At 50.2% G+C, this 18504-nt stretch overlaps 1 protein-coding gene across 1 annotated transcript; it reads right to left on the bottom strand.

Annotated features, from left to right (window-relative positions):
* Positions 1-456: 456 nt before the first annotated feature.
* Positions 457-17974, bottom strand: LOC135972143 (zinc finger protein RFP-like). Its single transcript, XM_065564988.1, has 8 exons — positions 17851-17974; positions 17205-17624; positions 9849-9944; positions 7833-8063; positions 5639-5661; positions 4961-5076; positions 2345-2395; positions 457-1998 (listed from the first exon to the last, which is right to left on the bottom strand). The coding sequence occupies exons 1-8, from the start codon at positions 17902-17904 to the stop codon at positions 1463-1465; spliced, it is 1527 nt and encodes a 508-aa protein (XP_065421060.1). The 5' UTR covers positions 17905-17974; the 3' UTR covers positions 457-1462.
* Positions 17975-18504: the final 530 nt, after the last annotated feature.

Here is an 18504-nt window from a genome sequence, read left to right as displayed (position 1 = left end):
GCAGCGGAGTTCAAAACAGTGACCAGAGTGGGTCACAATGGGGCATTGTGGGACACCTCCTGGAGGACACTTAAGCTGATGTGGAAAATGCAGTGTCTACACTGCCACTGCGTTGACCTAACTATGTTGACATAAGCGCTGCACCTCTCTTGGAGGTGGAGGTATTCAGTCGACGTAGCAGGCGAGTTATGTCGGTGGGAGGAACACTGTAGTATGGACGCTGACATTATTAGGTTGGCATAAGCTGCCAGACTTCAACCTAACTCTGTAGTGTAGACCAGGCCTTAGTTGCTGAAGTCCCTATGTGCATCTGAGCCGCTCTCTTTCCAGTTCAGTAAACTGGAGGCTTGTGTAAAGAGTAGGGGGGAAATGACATCTAATTAAATCCATTTATTGGCTTTCAGAGGCACAGTTTTACGGTATGATCTTGAAGACCAAAAAGAAAAAAGTCCAAGACCAGAAGATAGAAAAACTTTATTCTGTAAATTTTCTCATCTGAATCTACAGCATCCAAATAATTAAACAGAGCAAAATAGGAGCATTGATCTAGGGAACTGGGGGGTGGGTGTGTGGAACATCACTGTGCTGGTTACATTCATAAGTAAAGAGCAGAGGACTTTGATGGATGACCATCATTGAGTCAGAATTTAGGCCAGGTCTACACTGTAAACTTAGTTTGGTGTAACTATGTCACTCAGGGGTGTGAAAAATCCACACCCCTCAGTGAACGCAGTCGTACCGACTGAACTCCCGGTGTAGACAGCGGTACGTTGACGGGAGAGCTTCTCCCCTTGCCATAGCTACCACCTCTTACAGAGGTGGATTAACTACACTGATGGGAGAAGCTCTCCCGTCAGCATATCATCGTCTTTACTTAAGCACTACAGCGGCACCAGTGTGTTTGTGCCGCTGCAGCATTTTAAGTGTAGTCCTGCCCTAAGACAGGCAGGCTTTGCTGTGACCCTGAGAGTGGCTCCTGGTTGGCCAGTCTGTGTGTACCTGGAGGATCACAGAGTTACAGAGACAGGCATGGAAGAGGGTTGAGAAACTCCTGTCACCAGTATAGTGCTGAGCAATTCAATCTGAGCAATTCCTCTCTCGTCACCATTTTATTGTGAGTCTCGCAGCACTCGGTGTTTTTCTTAAAGTCCCAGCTGCTGGAGTTGATAGATTTGAGGGAGCACAGATTATATTACAGATACATTTCCAGCCTTCATGTTTGTGTAGAAAAGCTTGAAGACTGGAAACAAGTACACCCAGAAAGCTCAGAAACCAGAAGGCAGAGAAAAATAAACTTAATATTAAAAAAGATTAAGACAAACATGATTTTGGGGAGCCTGACACATCATTTTCATATGCTTAAGGCTGGCAATGTGATAGCCATAATTTATATATTTCCCATATCTTCCCTCTACCTTAGATATCTCATATTGAGAGTGATACCCACTCCTCTGTCATGGTTTTAATCAAATAGATGATGGGGATAAACAACGAATTGATTCTGGTATTCGACACGCCGGCTCCCAAAGAAAGGGATGATCTTCCCAGTAAAAGAAGATGTGAAAGTAAAGATTGGCTCTGTGCCAGAAGATGTAATGTCATAAAATGTAACTTTCTCCCCTTCATAATCCAGGTAAACCCCAATGTTACTGGGGCTACGAGGTAGGTCTAGAGCAGTCTTAGGGGAGGTGAGGGCCCAGTACTCATTCCCTGTACTCTGCAAAGCCCAGATCCCCTCCTCTGGTGTACAGCTTATCACTCCCTCATGTATCACAGACTCTTTGGCAATGCCCAAAACCCACTCATCTTTGTTCCCCACCTCCACTTGCCAGTAACATCTCCCTGAGGTGAAGCCCGTATAGCCCAGCACACAGGCAGCAGGGTGAAACCTGTTCTGTTTCTCCAGAAATTCTCTGTGTTGGTATTTCTGGATCACACTCTCATCTGTGGACATGATGGGACAGGGAATTGCCAGGTCTGGATCCAGAGTGGTCTGCACTGCAAGAGGGGAGAGAGAGAGACACACAGGAGGAGAGTGTTAAGGTCTGTCCTCACTGCAGAGGTAACGCAGGCTCTTACTCGGCTGCTAACCCTGATGCCCTTCCTGTCCAGACAAACCCCTCACCTGAGTTCAGTGGTGCTTTCTAACCAGGCCCGTTGGCTTGGATGGGGAGCTGAGGTACAGCCGGGGTTCTACTTTCACTCGGGCTCGTGACCTGCCCACTTTGCAGCGAGGATGCAGGCTAAACCACTCTAGTAAAAGGTTTCAGAAGCTTTTTCTAAAAATTAATCCTGAGATTTTAATTGATAATTGTCATAGGAAAATATCCTCATGGAAACTTACCCTCTTTCTCTGCCTTCGAGATCAGAACGTGCAGTTGATAGGGCAGGGTCTCTGGAGAAAGAAAAGATCAGAGGAGAGGTGATTTCCCCCTTTCTGATAGGAAAATAGCCTCAGGAAAACAGGGCTGACTGGATTCACAAAGAAACAGGCGAGGGGACGCTCAGCATCACAACATCCAACATTTAGGCCCCTGAACAGTCACTGTGGTTCACAAAGCCTGAGTCAGGCTCACTGTACCGTGAACGGGGAGAGAGATGCGCCTCGGAATGGGATTCACAAAAGCCAGCGGGCTAGGCGACTCCCTGCTATGCCAGCCAGCGGGAAGTGCCACGGTGTGGGGTTGTGCTAGGCCCCGGCCCTCTCAGGGTGTTCAGCGACCGTAGGTGCCTCCCTTTGCATGGGTGCCCGCATGCTCTCCTGTGGGAGATGTTCCACTGGGGATAATCAATAAAGATTCATTGGGGAGGGAGGAGAAGAGAGAACTCATGAGAATGTCTCTGTAGCCAGGTGGCTAGAGCATCCACCTGGGAGGTGGGAGACCCAGAAGCCTGTCCCCCTGCTCAATATTTTATACACAGTGGATTAGATTCAACACGGGAGACAGAGGAAGACCCTCATCAGACCCCTGTTGGAATCCGTTCTTCCCCTCTGGGGGACAGGGGATTTCCCACATCCCAGGTGAGTATCCTAACCACAGATCTATAGGTTAGAAGGGAGCTCCTCCTACTCCATGGCCTAGCTCTTTTGGGTAAGTTCACATATTGGGCCTCAGCCAGTAAGTGTGCTCAGAGCATGTGTATCAGATTGGGGCCTGTAGGCGAGTTAGGAGGACGAACGCCTTTCTTTCCCTAGTTCATGTGTCTCTCTGGGGCTTACGTCTGGACGGCTAGACTGGAACTGTACTGCACATGCACAGAGGCAGAAACAGGTGCCAAGGGGACTTTTACTGCAAAAAGAGAGGTATCGAGTGATTTTAGGCACCTACAAGGTTTGGTTGCTACTGAGTGGGGGGCTTTGTGAATCCCAATGGGGTCTGATTCTGGGATTCAGGTGCTAAAATGGCAGGTAGACCCCCAAGTCCTTTTGTGAATCTAGCCCTCACCCTTTCTCTCTGCCTTTGGGCTCAGAGGTCAGTTCAGAGGGCCGGGTCTCTAGAGAAAGGAAGGATTGGAAGAGGTGATTTCATGTTGTCTTGACTCCGGTGACATTCCTACCGTTAATTGATGTAACCGTGCTTGAGAGAGAAGCTTTGGAGCTTACTCAGAGCTCTTCTTCAGGTCCATGTAGCTCAAAAGTTTCTCTCTCCCCAACAGGAGTTGGTTCAATAAAAGCTGTTACCTCCCCGGCCTTGTCTAATACCCTGGGACTGACATGGCTACAGCAGCACTGGATGGAACCGTGCTGTAATTCTGAGACACCCCAAAGGAAAAGAGACCATAGATTGAGAGGCACATTGGAATGGGGAGACCTTTCCAGCGAGACCAAACTAAAGTGAAATGGTTGCCGGCACAGAGGGCCCGAGGGGGCAACAGCGGGGTTCGTTGCCCGGTGTGCTTCGCGCCAATAAACACACCAGGGTGGAGAAGCAGACAAAGTTTATTCAAGAGCTCTGAATAGGCACTAGGAGACCAGCAAGTCTCAAATCAAGCGCAACAAATACAAGCAAGTTTTCCTTTTTATATTCCAAGCTGTTTTGTGTAAGCCCTTTGTTTTGTTTCCCCTCCACCCCTCCCTTCCCAACAGCAGTTTCAGCAGGCACTACATTGTGGCATGTTAGAAAAGTTCTCGTCCGCATGTTTATCTTTGGCCTTGCAGGCCCATGCGCATGTGAACTTCCCCCCTCCTCCTCTCCCCCTTTCTTATCACTACTGCTTTTGCTAGTGTGAGCGAAACTGCAGCTGTCTGCTAGAAAAGCTGACTGTTACATGCTTTGCTTTTAGGCTGTCAGCATTTTTAGGTTGCTTAAAGTTCACAAGATGGAGTTGCTTTGGCTCACTTAGACCCACAGTAGGGGAGCTTCATCAATACTTATGGTCTTCCACCCTCCCGAGTTACCTGGTAGCTATGCCTAGTGACACCAACAAAATCATCGTCCAAAATATAATATCTTGCACCTCTCCATCTCCCACCTGCCTCCAAGGATCTCAAAGCACAGGGTGGCATTCACTAATTAGCACAACAAGGTAGGTTGGCCATTATTTCCTCCTTCTTAAAGATGGAGGAACTTGAGGTACAGACACTGGGATTTTCAAAAGGGCTGAGGCCATATGGTGGCCAACTCCCATTGACGGTCAGAGAGATGGGTGCCTAAATTCCTTAGGTCCTTTGGAAAATCCCAGCCAGGAAGGTAAAATTCAACTTTTCTAAAACATCTAGTGATTGTGTGTCTCTGAAATTCTGAGTGGCCAATTTTGACACCCAGGGTTGGGTCTGGGACAGTCCAAGTGGAGGCCTGGCGAACTGGCATCAGCCCTGAGCCCTCCCCATCCCACCCACAAAGACGTCTAGCTGGGACGAGCTGAGAACTAATAGGCCAGAATCCATCTCCTTCCACAGTCAGAGGCACATCTCGATGTACCATCACCGTAGCATGAACCCAGATAACTGTTAAGTTACCTTTGAATTTCTTCAGAGCCTCCTGTAGACAAACATTTCTTTGAGAAGAGACGCTGACTCTCTCTCTCAGGTCCTCTGGCACGGCCACTGGTTTCTCGAACTTCAGCTTCTCACACCTAGAGGGGAAAAAAAACAAAAACCCTCTAAATCTTTTCTTTCTTTTGTGAGAATGAGCTACAGAGGCTGCTCTCTTGTGGGCTTGTTGTGAGCCTCTAACTCCCACTGGAGAGTCAACTGCCCTCCTCTCTGGAGTATTTAAATGCTTAGATCCTTAAATGGGAGTTAGAGAGTAGGGGTCCACAAGCTGCCCCTCAGAGAGAAGGGCATAATCTCGTGGGAAAGGATGCTCCACTAGTTAACGGTTTGCTATAGGACTCTGGAAACCTACATTCCACTCCCTGCTCTGCCACAGCCTCCCTGAGTGACCTTGGGCAAGTCACTTAAGGCCTGATTTTTAAAGGTCGGTCCTGGGATTTTGAAAAGCACCTAACCAAGCTAGGCTCCCAACTGCCACTGATTGCAATGGGAGGTGCCTAACTCGCTTAGCTGCTGTGGAATTTTCCACCAAGTGCCTAGCTACATGTCAGGTGTCTAAATACCCTGCAAAATCTGACCCCAGGGGTCCAATCCCCTTCCAACATCATGAAGCGTAAGGGGGAGTAGAAAGGAGCTACATACCTGCTCCAGGTGCTTTTGATGTCCTAGAAGACAGAAAGAGAGGGAAAAGAGTTCAGTCCCACGTGCCACAAGCTGGGGATCGCTCCTGCTCTGGAGATGGATGACTCACTTGGCCATCCCTAGTCGAGCTCTAGATGCAGTTCTTTGTAGTTGCACCTTTAAAAATCCATTCACAGACTTCGATGGAATGGGACCCCTAAGCATGCACCATGATTGTGGGTTTTCTCCTTCTAAATTCTATTTTGCCTGTGCCAACGGTACTTGCTCAAACTGACTGATCAGACACATGAATCCGACTTCCACATGCAACTGCTGTGTCAGAGCGTTTGCCTTTCTCCATGTATGCAATTCTGGTCAGCAATTCTGGAAGCTGGATTCATTCCCGTTTCTTAATAGGCCCTGCAAAGAACTTTGCTTTCCTAATCTCCCACTTCCTAGAAACTGGAGTTGTGCCTTTTATTGCTTCCATATCATTAGGGTCCTTCGTTTTCAGTTTTTATTTTATTTAATTTTTCCTGGGAATTTATCAGTGTTTATTACCACAACAAGAACAGGGAAAAATCAGTGCAAAAACACTTAATTTTTCTGAGTAAATATCAGGGTTTGTTTTGGTGGATGGAAAGATGGGAAAAAAGTATTCAGTAGATTAATGCTTTGAATTCCATTCATCACTGTGGTTTGCTGCAGAACTAAAACACAATGCCCGCTCCTGAGTTTAAGAAAACAATAGATCTCTAATCCCCAAATAAAACTTTTCATTTGAACAAACAGTTTACTGGTGTAGACTTAGAACTATTGGCTTATAAATATTCACATTTGATAATTGGGCCATCCCATTTGCAGCGCATACACTCTACTTCATCCTTTGCTCCTGTTTTTGTTTTTTTAACCCTTTTGAATACTTCCTTGTGTTCTGAAACGTATTCTGATACAGATTTTCATTTTCTTCCCATTTTAGTGCATCAAATCTTTAACGCATTGTCTGCTAACTGTTTGAAATGTGTATGTGATGGCCATGAGATTCATCAGTACGTTGAGATGCACACGCACTTCAGAGCTTGTGTGCTTGCCTGTTGGTTTATTGTGTGTATCTTCTAGAAGAGAGCTTGGCAAACTACGGCCCGTGGGCCACATCTGGCCACTGAGCTCCTGGCCAGGGAGGCTAGCCCCCAGCCCCTCTCCTGCTGTCGCCACTGCCTTGCAGCCACACGGACAGCGCTCTGGGCAGCGGGGTTGTGCACTCCTGTCGAGCAGCGGGGCAGTATGTCTGGCTCCGGCCATGTGGCACCGCTCCCAGACATGCTGCTGTGAGTGGCATGGTAAGGGGGCCGGGGCCAAGGGGTTGGATAAGGGGCAGAGGGTCCCAGGGGACAGTCAGGGGACAGGGAGCAGGGGGCAGTTGGATGGGGCAGAGGTTCTGGGGAGGGGGGAGCAGTCAGGGGACGGGGAGAGGGTTGGATAGGTGTGGGAGTCCTGGGGGGGCAGTTAGAGGCGGGGGGTCCTAGGGAGGGGACGGTCAGGGGAGTTGGAGGGGTTGGGGGTTCAGAAGGGAGCAGTTGGGGGGCAGGAAGTGGGAGGGGGCAGATAAGGGGCGGGGGCCAGGCTGTTTGGGGAGGCACAGCCTTCCTTACCCGAGCCTTCATACAGTTTTGCAACCCCAATGTGGCCTTCGGGCCATAACATTTGCCCACCCCTGTTCTAGAACAATACGTTCTTACTTAAGCAGGCAGCTTTGTATATACACACACTGACTAATATATTATTGGAATACAGAGATCTCATGCAATGCATTGTATTTTCCTAATAAAACAAGTTATTTTGTATATATTTGAATGATACAAAAGCAGGATGAAAATCAGAAAAAAAATGAATAATACTTCTTGTAAAACCCAGGAATTTTTGGTAAAAATTAGTTTAAACTGAAAATGAAGGGGCTTACATAGGATGTATCAAAAAGGCCTGAGACATCTGCCTTTAAAACAGCAAAACTGTTTCCACACTGGAAATATTAGAAGTGTCAAATTTTGTTTTCCCTCACTTTGCTAAAGGACACGCTGACAGTCTCCATTGTGGAGTGGGAGCTCTCCAAGAACTTAGAGAATTTTTCACTTGACCAGAGCTCAAACTCCAAAGTTAATCAATCAGAATCTCTCACTTCCCTGGGCAGGGATCTGGGTGTCTCTAACTGTCTCACCTGCAGAAATTCACTCGTTGGCTGCTGACACTTCTCTTCTATCTCACTGATCAAGTCACTGAGACGGGAAATCTCCTCAGACAGTTTGGTGACATTTTCATCCTGTATCTTCACAATTTCCTTGTCCAACTCTTCCAGTTGGGCCAGCAGGAGTCGCTCTTGTTCCTCCAGGAATTGCCGCAGTTGCTCAAATTCAGACACAATCTTCTGCCTCTCAGCTTCTATCTTTCCCTGTAATGAAGAGACAAACAGGAAAAGGACAGGTCAGGGACTAGGGTTGCCAGATGTCCAGATTTCGACCGGAAAGTCCAGTTGAAAAGGGAACCTGGCAGTAGAAGTCCGGTTACTCACAGTAACTGTCTTCTACCACCAGGTGGTGGGAAGAGCAGCAGTTGCTCCTGGGAGCCTGGAGGAGCACTCAGGGATGGCTCTGGGGGGAGAAAAGTACGGGCAGCTCCCCTGTCCTGCCCCAATCACCCTTCTACCCCTAGAGCCCTGCTCAGCTGGCAGGGGGAGGGAGATAGAGAGAGCAGCAAGCGACAGTGAGAGGGGAAAGAAGAGTGGGGGGCGAGGCCTCAAGGGAAAGAGGCGGAGCATGGGACGGGGCAGGTTCCAGCGCTCAGCATCCGGTTTTCACAAATGAGAAAGTTGGACAGCCTACCAGGGACATGGGGAGAGTCTTAGAGCCCTCTTTTCATATTACCCTACTACAAACATACGGATGAGATTTCAGGAGAACATGCCTGATATTCATTCAGGCCAGCTGAGAGACTAACATGTTCCAAAGTGCCTTGGTGACTTAGGAGTCCAATTCCTATTTTCAAAGTTACTTTTGGTGCTTAGGAGCCTAAGTTTCTTTGAAAGTGACTTTTGAAAATAGAACTTAGGGTAAATTTTCAGAAACAGCAAAATCATTTAGGAGCTGAAACCCATTTAAAAAGAAAATGAATAAGGAGCTGCTTTTAAAAGCTATTTATGTGTCTAAAGATGCATATAAGCCCCTAGAGGGATTTTCAGTTTCACTTAGGTGCCTAATTCCCCTTGACTACAGAGGACATTAGGTGCTACTTAGTTGCTTTTGAAAATCTCACTAGGCCTCTCTCTGCATTTTAAGCTCCTAAATACCTGTCAGTATCTGACCCTTGGCAACATGCAAAATTGTAAACCTTAGGCTCCAAAATCACTTAGGCACTTTTGAAAATGTCACCCAATATCTCTAAAATGATGAGTTTTCAGGTCTGAATGGCTTAGTATATTCTGCTGATCATCTAGAGTCTTCCAATAGCAGAAAGGTAGGGGGGAGGGATAGGCTCCAGCAGCTCTGCTGCCTCCCCCTGCTGGAGTCTTTTATTCACATATGTAGCTACACATGACAGCATGGATATAGGTGCTGACTCCATGGGTGCTCCGGGGCCAGAGCACCCACAGAAAAAAAAAAATTGGTGGGTGCTGAGCACCCACCGGAAGCTCCCCGTGGCCCTGCCTCACCCTCCCCCCCCGCTCCAGCTCACTTCTGCCTCCGCCCCCTCCGTGAGCGAGCCACTGTGTCCTGCTTCTCCTCCCTCCGAGCCCTTGCGCCGTGACACAGCTGATTTGTGGGGCAGGGAGGGAGAGGGGAGGAGGGGGAACGCTGCGGGCTGGGGGAAGAGGCAGGGCCAGGGTGCGGATTTGGGGAAGGGATCCAATAGGGGCAGGGAGGGGGCGGAGTTAGGGCAGGGACTTTGGCAATGGGGTTGGAATGGGGGCAGGACCAGGGGCGTGGAAAGGGGTGGGGGGGCACGGGCACCCACCAGCGCCAGAGAAAGTTGGCGCCGCTGAACATGGACACAGCCTGCTTTTCACTGTGCTGTGTAGCTACAGATACCCTACAGGTCGCCCCCAGCGGTGTGCCATGTAGATGTAGCCATAGCTAAATCAAAGCAGTGCTGTGTATAGACCAGGGTTGACACTCTCCCCACAGAGAGAAATATCAACCCTGACTGATGTAACTGCTGGACCATCACAATGGGCACCTACCAGATATTCCTGGCTTTGCTTCTCTCCATCCTGTTTCCACTCCAGAAGTTCTTCTCTCTCTTGCTTCAGGGTGTTCAGTCGGGTTTGAATTTGTTCCTGAGGCAACAAAAACCAATGTCTAGGAGGGTCAGGTGGCTGAGAAGTCTGTCCTCACAGATACATTTATATACATTGCATATGCCTCTCAGGCTGTTCCACAGATAGTGCTCATGGCAATGTCACAATTGCCTCTTGAGAGGTGGGAGATTCCAGTTCAAATCCCTTCTCCTCATCAGGCAGAGGGAGAACTTGAACCAGGGGTTTCCCGCCTACCAGGTGAGCGCCCTTCCTCCAGGCTAACCGTTATCATAGAAAATATCAGGGTTGGAAGGGACCTCAGAAGGTCATCTAGTCCAACCCCCTGCTCAAAGCAGGACCTAATCCCAACTAAATCATCCCAGCCAGGGCTTTGTCAAGGCTGACCTTAAAAACCTCTAAGGAAGGACATTCCACCACCTCCATAGGTAACCCATTCCAGTGCTTCACCACCCTCCTAGTGAAAAAGTTTTTCCTAATATCCAACCTAAACCTCCCCCACTGCAACTTGAGACCATTACTCCTTGTTCTGTCATCAGGTACCATTGAGAACAGTCTAGATCCATCCTCTTTGGAACCCCCTTTCAGGTAGTTGAAAGCAGCTATCAAATCCCCCCTTACTCTTCTCTTCTGCAGACTAAACAATCCCAGTTCCCTCAGCCTCTCCTCATAAGTCATGTGCTCCAGCCCCCTAATCATTTTTGTTGCCCAATTTGTCTTTCCAATTTTTCCACATCCTTCTTGCAGTGTGGGGCCCAAAACTGGACACAATACTCCAGGCCTCACCAATGTCGAATAGAGGGGAATGATCACGTCCCTCAATCTGCTGGCAATGCCCCTACTTATACAGCTCAAAATGCCATTAGCCTTCTTGGCAACAAGGGCACACTGTCGAGTCATATCCAGCTTCTCGTCCACCATAACCCCTAGGTCCTTTTCTGCAGAACTGCTGCCTAGCCACTCGGTCCCTAGTCTGTAACAGTAAATGGGATTCTTCCGTCCTAAGTGCAGGACTCTGCACTTGTCCTTGTTGAACATTATCAGGTTTCTTTTGGCCCAATCCTCTAATTTGTCTAGGTCCCTCTGTATCCTATCCCTACCCTCCAGTGTATCTACCACTCCTCCCAGTTTAGTGTCATCTGCAAACTTGCTGAGAGTGCAGTCCATGCCATCCTCCAGATCATTAATGAAGATATTGAACAAAACCGGCCCCAGGACCGACCCTTGGGGCACTCCGCTTGAAACCGGCTGCCAACTAGACATGGAACCGTTGATCACTACCCGTTGAGCCCAACGATCTAGCCAGCTGTCTATCCACCTTATAGTCCATTCATCCAGCCCATAGTTCTTTAACTTACTGGCAAGAATACTGTGGGAGACCGTATCAAAAGCTTTGCTAAAATCAAGGAATAACACATCCACTGCTTTCCCCTCATCCACAGAGCCAGTTATCTCCTCATAGAAGGCAATTAGGCTAGTCAGACATGACTTGCCCTTGGTGAAGAAGGTCTGCTGCCTCCTCCCCGGACGTTTGGTGTGGAGTGACAAGTGCAGAACTACATAGTGCAAGAAACAGCTTAGATGTTTAAGCCGCCTGACTCCAGGAGAGGGGTTCCCAGGTGTGGATCCCAGAGACAGGTGCATTCCTACACCAAACTCTGAGGGGGCGGGGCTTAGGATACACCCCTCTCAGCAGCATCTCCCATTGTAATCCTGTCAATTACAGGCCAGTAAACCCTAAGGGCTTGTTGATAAGTACAGCGCTGAAGTTGTACCAATACGTCTGCACCACTGCACCACATGCGATGGGAGAGAGAGCATAATAAACCCACCTCCACGAGCGGCAGAAACTTAGGGTGGCGGAAGAAGCTCTCCTGCTGACATAGCACTGTGCACATTAATGCTTTTGTCACTCAGGGAGATGAAATATTCACAGGCCAGAGCAACGTAAGTTTTGGCGACATAGGCTGTACTGCAGACAAAGCGTAACTTCAGTACCAGGCAAATTGGTTGAAACTATAGTAAAGAACAAAACTGTCAGACACAGACGAACATGATTTGTTGGGGGAAGAATCAACACAGCTCTTGTAAAGGGAAATCATGCCTCGCCGATCTATTATCAACAAGGATGATCCACTGGATATAGTGTACTTAGGCTTTCAGAAAGCCTTTGACAAGGTCCCACACTAAAGTCTCTTAAGGAAACTAAACAGTCATGAGATAAGAGATAAGACATGGATCAATAACCAGTTAAAATATAGGAAACAAAGGATAGGAATAAATGGTCAGTTTTCACAATGGAGAAGGGTAAGTACCAGGATCCCCCAAGGATCTATACTGGGACCAGTGCTGTTTAACATATGCCTAAATGATCAGGAATAGGGGGTAAACAGTGAGGTGGCAAAGTCGGCAGATGATACAAAATTACTTAAGGTAGTTGAGTCAAAGCAGACTGCGAAAAGTTACAAAGGGATCTGACAAAAATGGGTGACCGGGCAACAAAATGGCAGCTGAATTTCACTGTTGATAAATGCAAAGTAATGCACATTGGCAATCATAATCCCAACTATACGTATAAAATGATGTGGTCTAAAGGAGCTCTTACCACTCATGAAAGAGATTTTCGAGTCATCTCTGTAAACATCTGTTCATAAAAGCTAACCGAATTTTAAGAACCATTAGGAAAGTGATGGATAAGAAGACAGACAATATCATAATGCCACTATATAAATCCATGGTACATCTTGAATACGTCATGCAGTTCTATTGGCCCCATTTCAAACCAGATATATTTGAATAGGAAAACGTACAGCGAAAGGAATAAAAATCATTAGGGGTACGGAACAGCCTCCATATGAGGAGGCTATTCAGCTTGGAAAAGACAACTGGGGTTGGGGTGGAGATGTGATAAAGGTCTATAAAATCATGGATGGTATAGAGAAACTGAATGGGGAAATTTATTTACCCTTCACAGAACAGGAACCAGGGGAAATGATCAGGTAGAAGATTTAAAAACAAACAAAAGGAAGTACTTCTTCACACAACACACAATCAATCCATGGAACACATTGCCAGGGATGTTGTGAAGGCCAAAAGTATAACTGGGTTCAAAAAAGAATTAGATGAGTTCATGGAGGATAGGTCCATCAATGGCTATTAGCCAAGATGGTCAGGGATGCAACCCCATGCTCCAGAGATCCCTAAACCTCTGACTGCCAGATGCTGGGACAAGAAGACAATGGATGGATCATTCGATAATTGCCCTGTTCTGTTCATTCCCTCTGAAGCACCTGGCACTGGCCACTGTTGGAAGACAGGATTCTGGGCTAGATGGACCTTTGGTCTGACCCAGTGCAGCTGTTCTTATGTCCTTAGTTATTTTCTAGGTGCCTAAAAGTTTCTAGGTGCCTTTGGGGATTTAGGCCTAAATCTCCTTTGAAAATGGGACTTCGGCTCTAAAGTCAGTCGGTGCTTTTGAAAATGTGCTCTGAGGATCTTCTGTAATTCACTGGGGGTGAGATGTTGCAGAGCCACACAGAGGATCTAAAAGCACAGCTCCCATTCATTTCAATGGCAGCTGGGCATCTCAGGCCCCAGTCTCAGACCTGCATTCCTTCTATGCTGTATGTGTCACGCTGCCAGGGAACAGAGAGGCCTTGGGGGCACCAGACCTGATGTAGAGGCTTAGGGACTTGGTCCAGACCAGTGGTTCTCAAACTTTTGTACTTGTGACCCCTTTCACATACAAGCCTCTGAGTGCAACCCCCCCTTATACATTAAAAACACTTTTTAATATATTTAACACCATTATAAATGCTGGAGGCAAAGCAGGGTTTGGGGTGGAGGCTGACAGCTTGTGACCTCCCCCATGTAATAACCTCACAACCCCCTGAGGGGTCCCAATCCCCAGTTTGAGAACCCCTGGTCTAGACAGCCCTTTGCCTCCAGCAAATCCTCCAAGTGCTGCAGGGCAATGGGTTAAAGTCGTATCCATTTTACAGCAGTGTAGGATAGGGTGTTCTGCTCCCATGCAATGATAGGGAACAGTATATGAAGAGATCTGGATGTCAGAGAGTTAAAGCCAAGCAACTTACAGGGAAGGGAGTTTTAGTAAGAGTTGTTTAAAACACTTCATTAGGCTCCAGAGATTAATATAAACTTCTTGAACACCTGGGAGAAAGGGACTCCTGGTTAAAAATCCAACACACTCACAAGGTTCATAAATATTGTGTTTGATTGTTTGGCATGGGGGAAAAAGGAGCACTTCCAAGCAAAGTGACCCGCCTTCAGCAAGCCCGGGAAAACAGGAATTCATCATCCTGGTTTTCCCTTGAGGAAAAAATTAAGCAGATTAACCTTAGTTTTTTAAGCAGAAATCTTTCAGTGCATCTTATGCTTCAGAAAGCAGCAGGAAAGGAACCCATTGAGAACACTGCTGACAATGTCACGTTACTGCTGCTTCCAGGAAGCAGCCAGCGGTCATCAGATATGAAATACTCAAGCTGGGCACTACGCCAGGCACCGGCTCAATCGAAACTCAGCTGTGCTGAGCGGTTTATAATGTGATTGTAAAGCAGTGCCTGACCGGAGTGATGAGAGGCTGTGTGATCTAGTGGCTAGAGAACGAGGAGGGGCGTTGGGGGGCCAGGGTTTAATTCCTGGTTCTGCTACTGAGCTGTTTTGTGAGCTTGGTCAAGTCACTGCCCCTTCTGTGCCTCTCTGTCCTTTGTCTTTGTCTCTGAGGGTGCCCACAGACCAGGCCCTGCAGGTGAGAGAGGCAGGAGAACATCTGTCTTCACCCAGCTCATGGGTGTGGCCAGGAGACAGGCAGCCAGAAGCCTCTAGAGGGAGGCAGCTGTGCACATGCCCAGAGACAGAACACAGGCACTGAGAGAACTTGTACCTTGAATACACAGGCACTGAGTGAGTTTGGGCTCCTACAGAGCTTGGCAGTAGCTCTGGGGATTGCAGTGGAGCCTAGAACTGGCATTTAGGTGTCTAAACCCCAGCTGTATGCACCTCACTCTGGGGTTTAGGCACCTAAGTACCTTTGTGAATCCCCAGCCTTTGCCTCCCTGTACCTCAGCTCTCTCTCCTGCACTTTGTTCACCTTGACTGGTTAGACCAGTGGTCCCCAAACTGTGAGTGTTGTAGAACTGAAATTGTTTTTAATTGTTCACTTTATTAACGTAACTTCAGAAGTAAAAACAGCCCTAACAAAGTAAGAAGAGTCCACCCCAAAAAGAGAAGGTACAATAGAAGGAAGATCAAAGCCAGGTCCCAGGCTGAAAGTCACATCTGCAATTGACGGGTGATCAATCACCAAACCCAGAGGCAGCGTGACACAGCAAAACCTATAGACTCTGGATTCAAACTAAAGCCTACAAAAAGGATGGGTGAGATGGAAGACTTTGGAGGGTAACATTCTCTTGCCAACATGGAAGGGCATCAGTGCATGCCCAACAGAGACCCAGCCCTTCCTTGTGCCCGGCTTTCCTGGCCAGTTAGCCGCCCCAAGCTACGAACCCAAGCTGCAAACTCAAGCCACAGACTCAAGCTATGTTCAGGACTGGTAACTATGCAGCAGCTGCAGAACATCTGATGGAGATGTGTGTGTGTGTGTGTATATAGGTATTAGGTATAATGTGCGTGTATAAGGATTAAGATTTTAGTTATTGGTCATAAATCAAATTGTTATCATAATAAATGTGGCATCTTTGTCTTGCCCCCGAAAAGATCCTGTGTAGTTTTGTCTGTATAACAGCGTGCCTCCCAGGGGGAGTGTGGAGGAGGAATATTCGGGAGGCCATGGTGGGGCCCAGGCCAGCAGGGGCAGGGGAGTGCCAGCCACACATAGGGGCAGGAAGTGGGGGTGCATGGGATGCTGCAGCACCCCCAGCTTTTGCTTTGGGCATCCGGGCTGCTGGCCCGCTCGGCCAAGGGGAGGCCGCTCCGCCGGGGGCTCGGGGCCCGTTCGGCCGCGGGGAGGGGGGGCCTCTCCGCCGCCTTACCCTGTCCATGTCCCATCCCCTCCCACCCCCACTTCCGGAGCCACAGCCCTGCTCCAGGCCCCGGCTCTAGGGGGTGGTGAGGGGGCATGGACAGAGGTAAGAGGGGTGTAGCTCAGCACACCCACACCGAAAACTGTTCCAGTGCCACTCAGTGCCGGGTTTACAATGGCTCCAGTGGCTCCATGGAGCCGGGCCCATGCTCAGAAGGGACCCCGGCCTGCTCCGCTTGCACTGAGCCCCGAGACCCCACTAGCTCCCCCCATCCACCACTTGCTTCTCTTGGCCTGCCCACCTGCTGCCTCCTCGTCCCCACCCCCCTGCTCCTCTCTGCCCCCTGGCTGGACCCCAGTGCACCTCCGGCTCCGGGCAGTCTCTGCTTCCCACCACCTGTGGGACCCCACCTGTCTCCCCGGAGCTGAGCCACTTGGGACTGGTGCAGAAGCCTGGCCAGTCTCAGCCAGGGTCGAGGGGGGAGGGCGGTAGGGTGGGGGAAGGGGACAATGCAGGGAGCTTGGCTGGGCCCCTCCAGGGGAAGTGCATCTTGAGGGAGCAGACCCTGGCCTGGCTGATCACACCACTCCCGAGGGACCGGAGTGATCTGCGCTGCCAGCTCAGCCGGGCAGACTCAGTTGCCGCCCAGCAGGGCCGAGTGTGGTCGGGAGGCAGGGCTTGGGGGAGTGGGTTTCTTGCAGGGGGGGCAGAGGGGTGCTGGGCTGTGAGGGGGCAGGGAAGATGTGTATGTTGGGGCACTAGGGAGCGGGGGTTCTGTGGGGGGTGCTGGGCAGTTGTGATGGGGCTGTGGGCAGGGGGGTGCTGGGCAGGGATGATGTTGTGCAGGGCGCTATGCATTTGTGTGGAGGGGGTTGGGGGGGTGCTGGGCATAGGGAGTCAGGACGATGTTGGGTGGGTGGGGGGTGTGTGTGGCACAACATGGGCCCATCTCCCGAGGGGAAGGGACATGCTGGCAGCACAGGGCTGGGCGGGCCACTGTGTGTCTGGCAACTGCCGGTTTGTAAATAGTGCCCTTGCCCTGGGCTGGGCAGAGCGGGGCTGCCCCTGCCATGCCTCATTGCCCCTGGCTGGCCCCTCACTCTGGGGACCGACCTCCCCGCGCCAGGCTCCATTGCCTCCATGGGAGCCCACAAATAAGATTGGAGCTGGGCCCACAAAAGGTTAATCTGGCCCTGGCGCCACTGCATCCACATCTCCTGTGGCCTGGGCTCCCCCCGGCCCTGCTCCCAGCCCCGCTCCCGGCCCGGCCGTGGCCTACCTTGTGCTCCCGGGCAGCCTCCTCTGTAGGGACCACCCTGTGAGCGTGGTGCGCCTGGGACTCTCTGCAGATCACACAGATGAGCGTTTGGTCCTGGTTACAGAAGAGTTTGAAAGGCTCCTGGTGCGCGTTGCACAAATCTCCTCCTGCTGCTGCTGCTGGGACGCTCAGCTGCTTGGCGATTTCTACCATGTTCCCCAGTTGTCTGTTCGGCCTCAGGGTCCTCTGGGGAAAGGTCTCTCTGCACTGAGGGCAGGAGATGGCTGTATCTGGTCCCTCCCAGCACTGGGTGATGCAGGCTCGGCAGAAATTGTGCCCACACTCTATAATCACTGGCTCCATGAAAAAACTCAGACAGATGGAGCAAGTAGCTTCATCTCGGAGGCTCTTCACAGGATTCCCGGCTGCAGCCATGGCTCCCTGCAGATGGTGTAACAGGAGAAGTTTCGTTTCCTGCCGGACCCAGCAAGCAGCCTTGTAAAGCAGATTGCTCAACCGGGAGCCAATCAGGCTCTCCGGTGGGAAATTAAAAACAAACAAACAACCCCCCCCCATCAACACAGACACAACACACCAGAAGCCCCCCCCCCCCGAAACCCCCCCAAACAAGCAACATGCTACTTAAAGAAATGAAGCAATTACATACACAAAGAAGCCAATAGACCAGGGGTGGGCAAACTTTTTGGCCCGAGGGCAACATCGGGATGTGAAACTATATGGAGGTCTCGGTAGGGAAGGCTGTGCCCCCCCAAACAGCCTTGCCCCCTCCCCCTATCTGCCCCCTCCCACTTCCCGCCCCCTGACTTCCCCCCCCCTCAGAACTCCCAACCCATCCAACCTCCCCTGCTCCTTGTCCCCTGACCGCCCCCTCCCGGCAACCCCCGCCCCTAATCACCCTCCCAGGATCTCACCCCCATCCAACGCCCCCTGCTCCCTGTCCCCTGACTGCCCCAACCCCTATCCACACCCCTGCCCCCTGACAGGCCCCCCCGGGACTCCCATGCCTATCCAACGCCCCCTGTTCCCCGACCTCTGACCGCTCCCCCCATCGAACCTCTGCCCCATCCAACCCGCCCCCTGCTCCCTGTCCCCTGACTGCCCCCCGGAACCTCCTAGCTGCCACCACATGTGCACACCGCCGCTGCCCAGACAGAGCCAGTTGCTCTGCCAGCAAGGCGGCTTTGCTACGGGGGAGGGGGGACAGCAGGGGAGGGGCTGGGGGTGAGCCTCCCTAGCAGGGAGCTCAGGGACTGGGCAGGATGATCCCACGGGCCAGATGTGGCCCGGGGGCCGTAGTTTG

Source organism: Chrysemys picta, chromosome 12 (assembly GCF_011386835.1).
Source record: "Chrysemys picta bellii isolate R12L10 chromosome 12, ASM1138683v2, whole genome shotgun sequence".
Classification (NCBI taxonomy): domain Eukaryota; kingdom Metazoa; phylum Chordata; order Testudines; family Emydidae; genus Chrysemys; species Chrysemys picta.
This window is presented reverse-complemented; position numbering and strand designations above follow the sequence as displayed.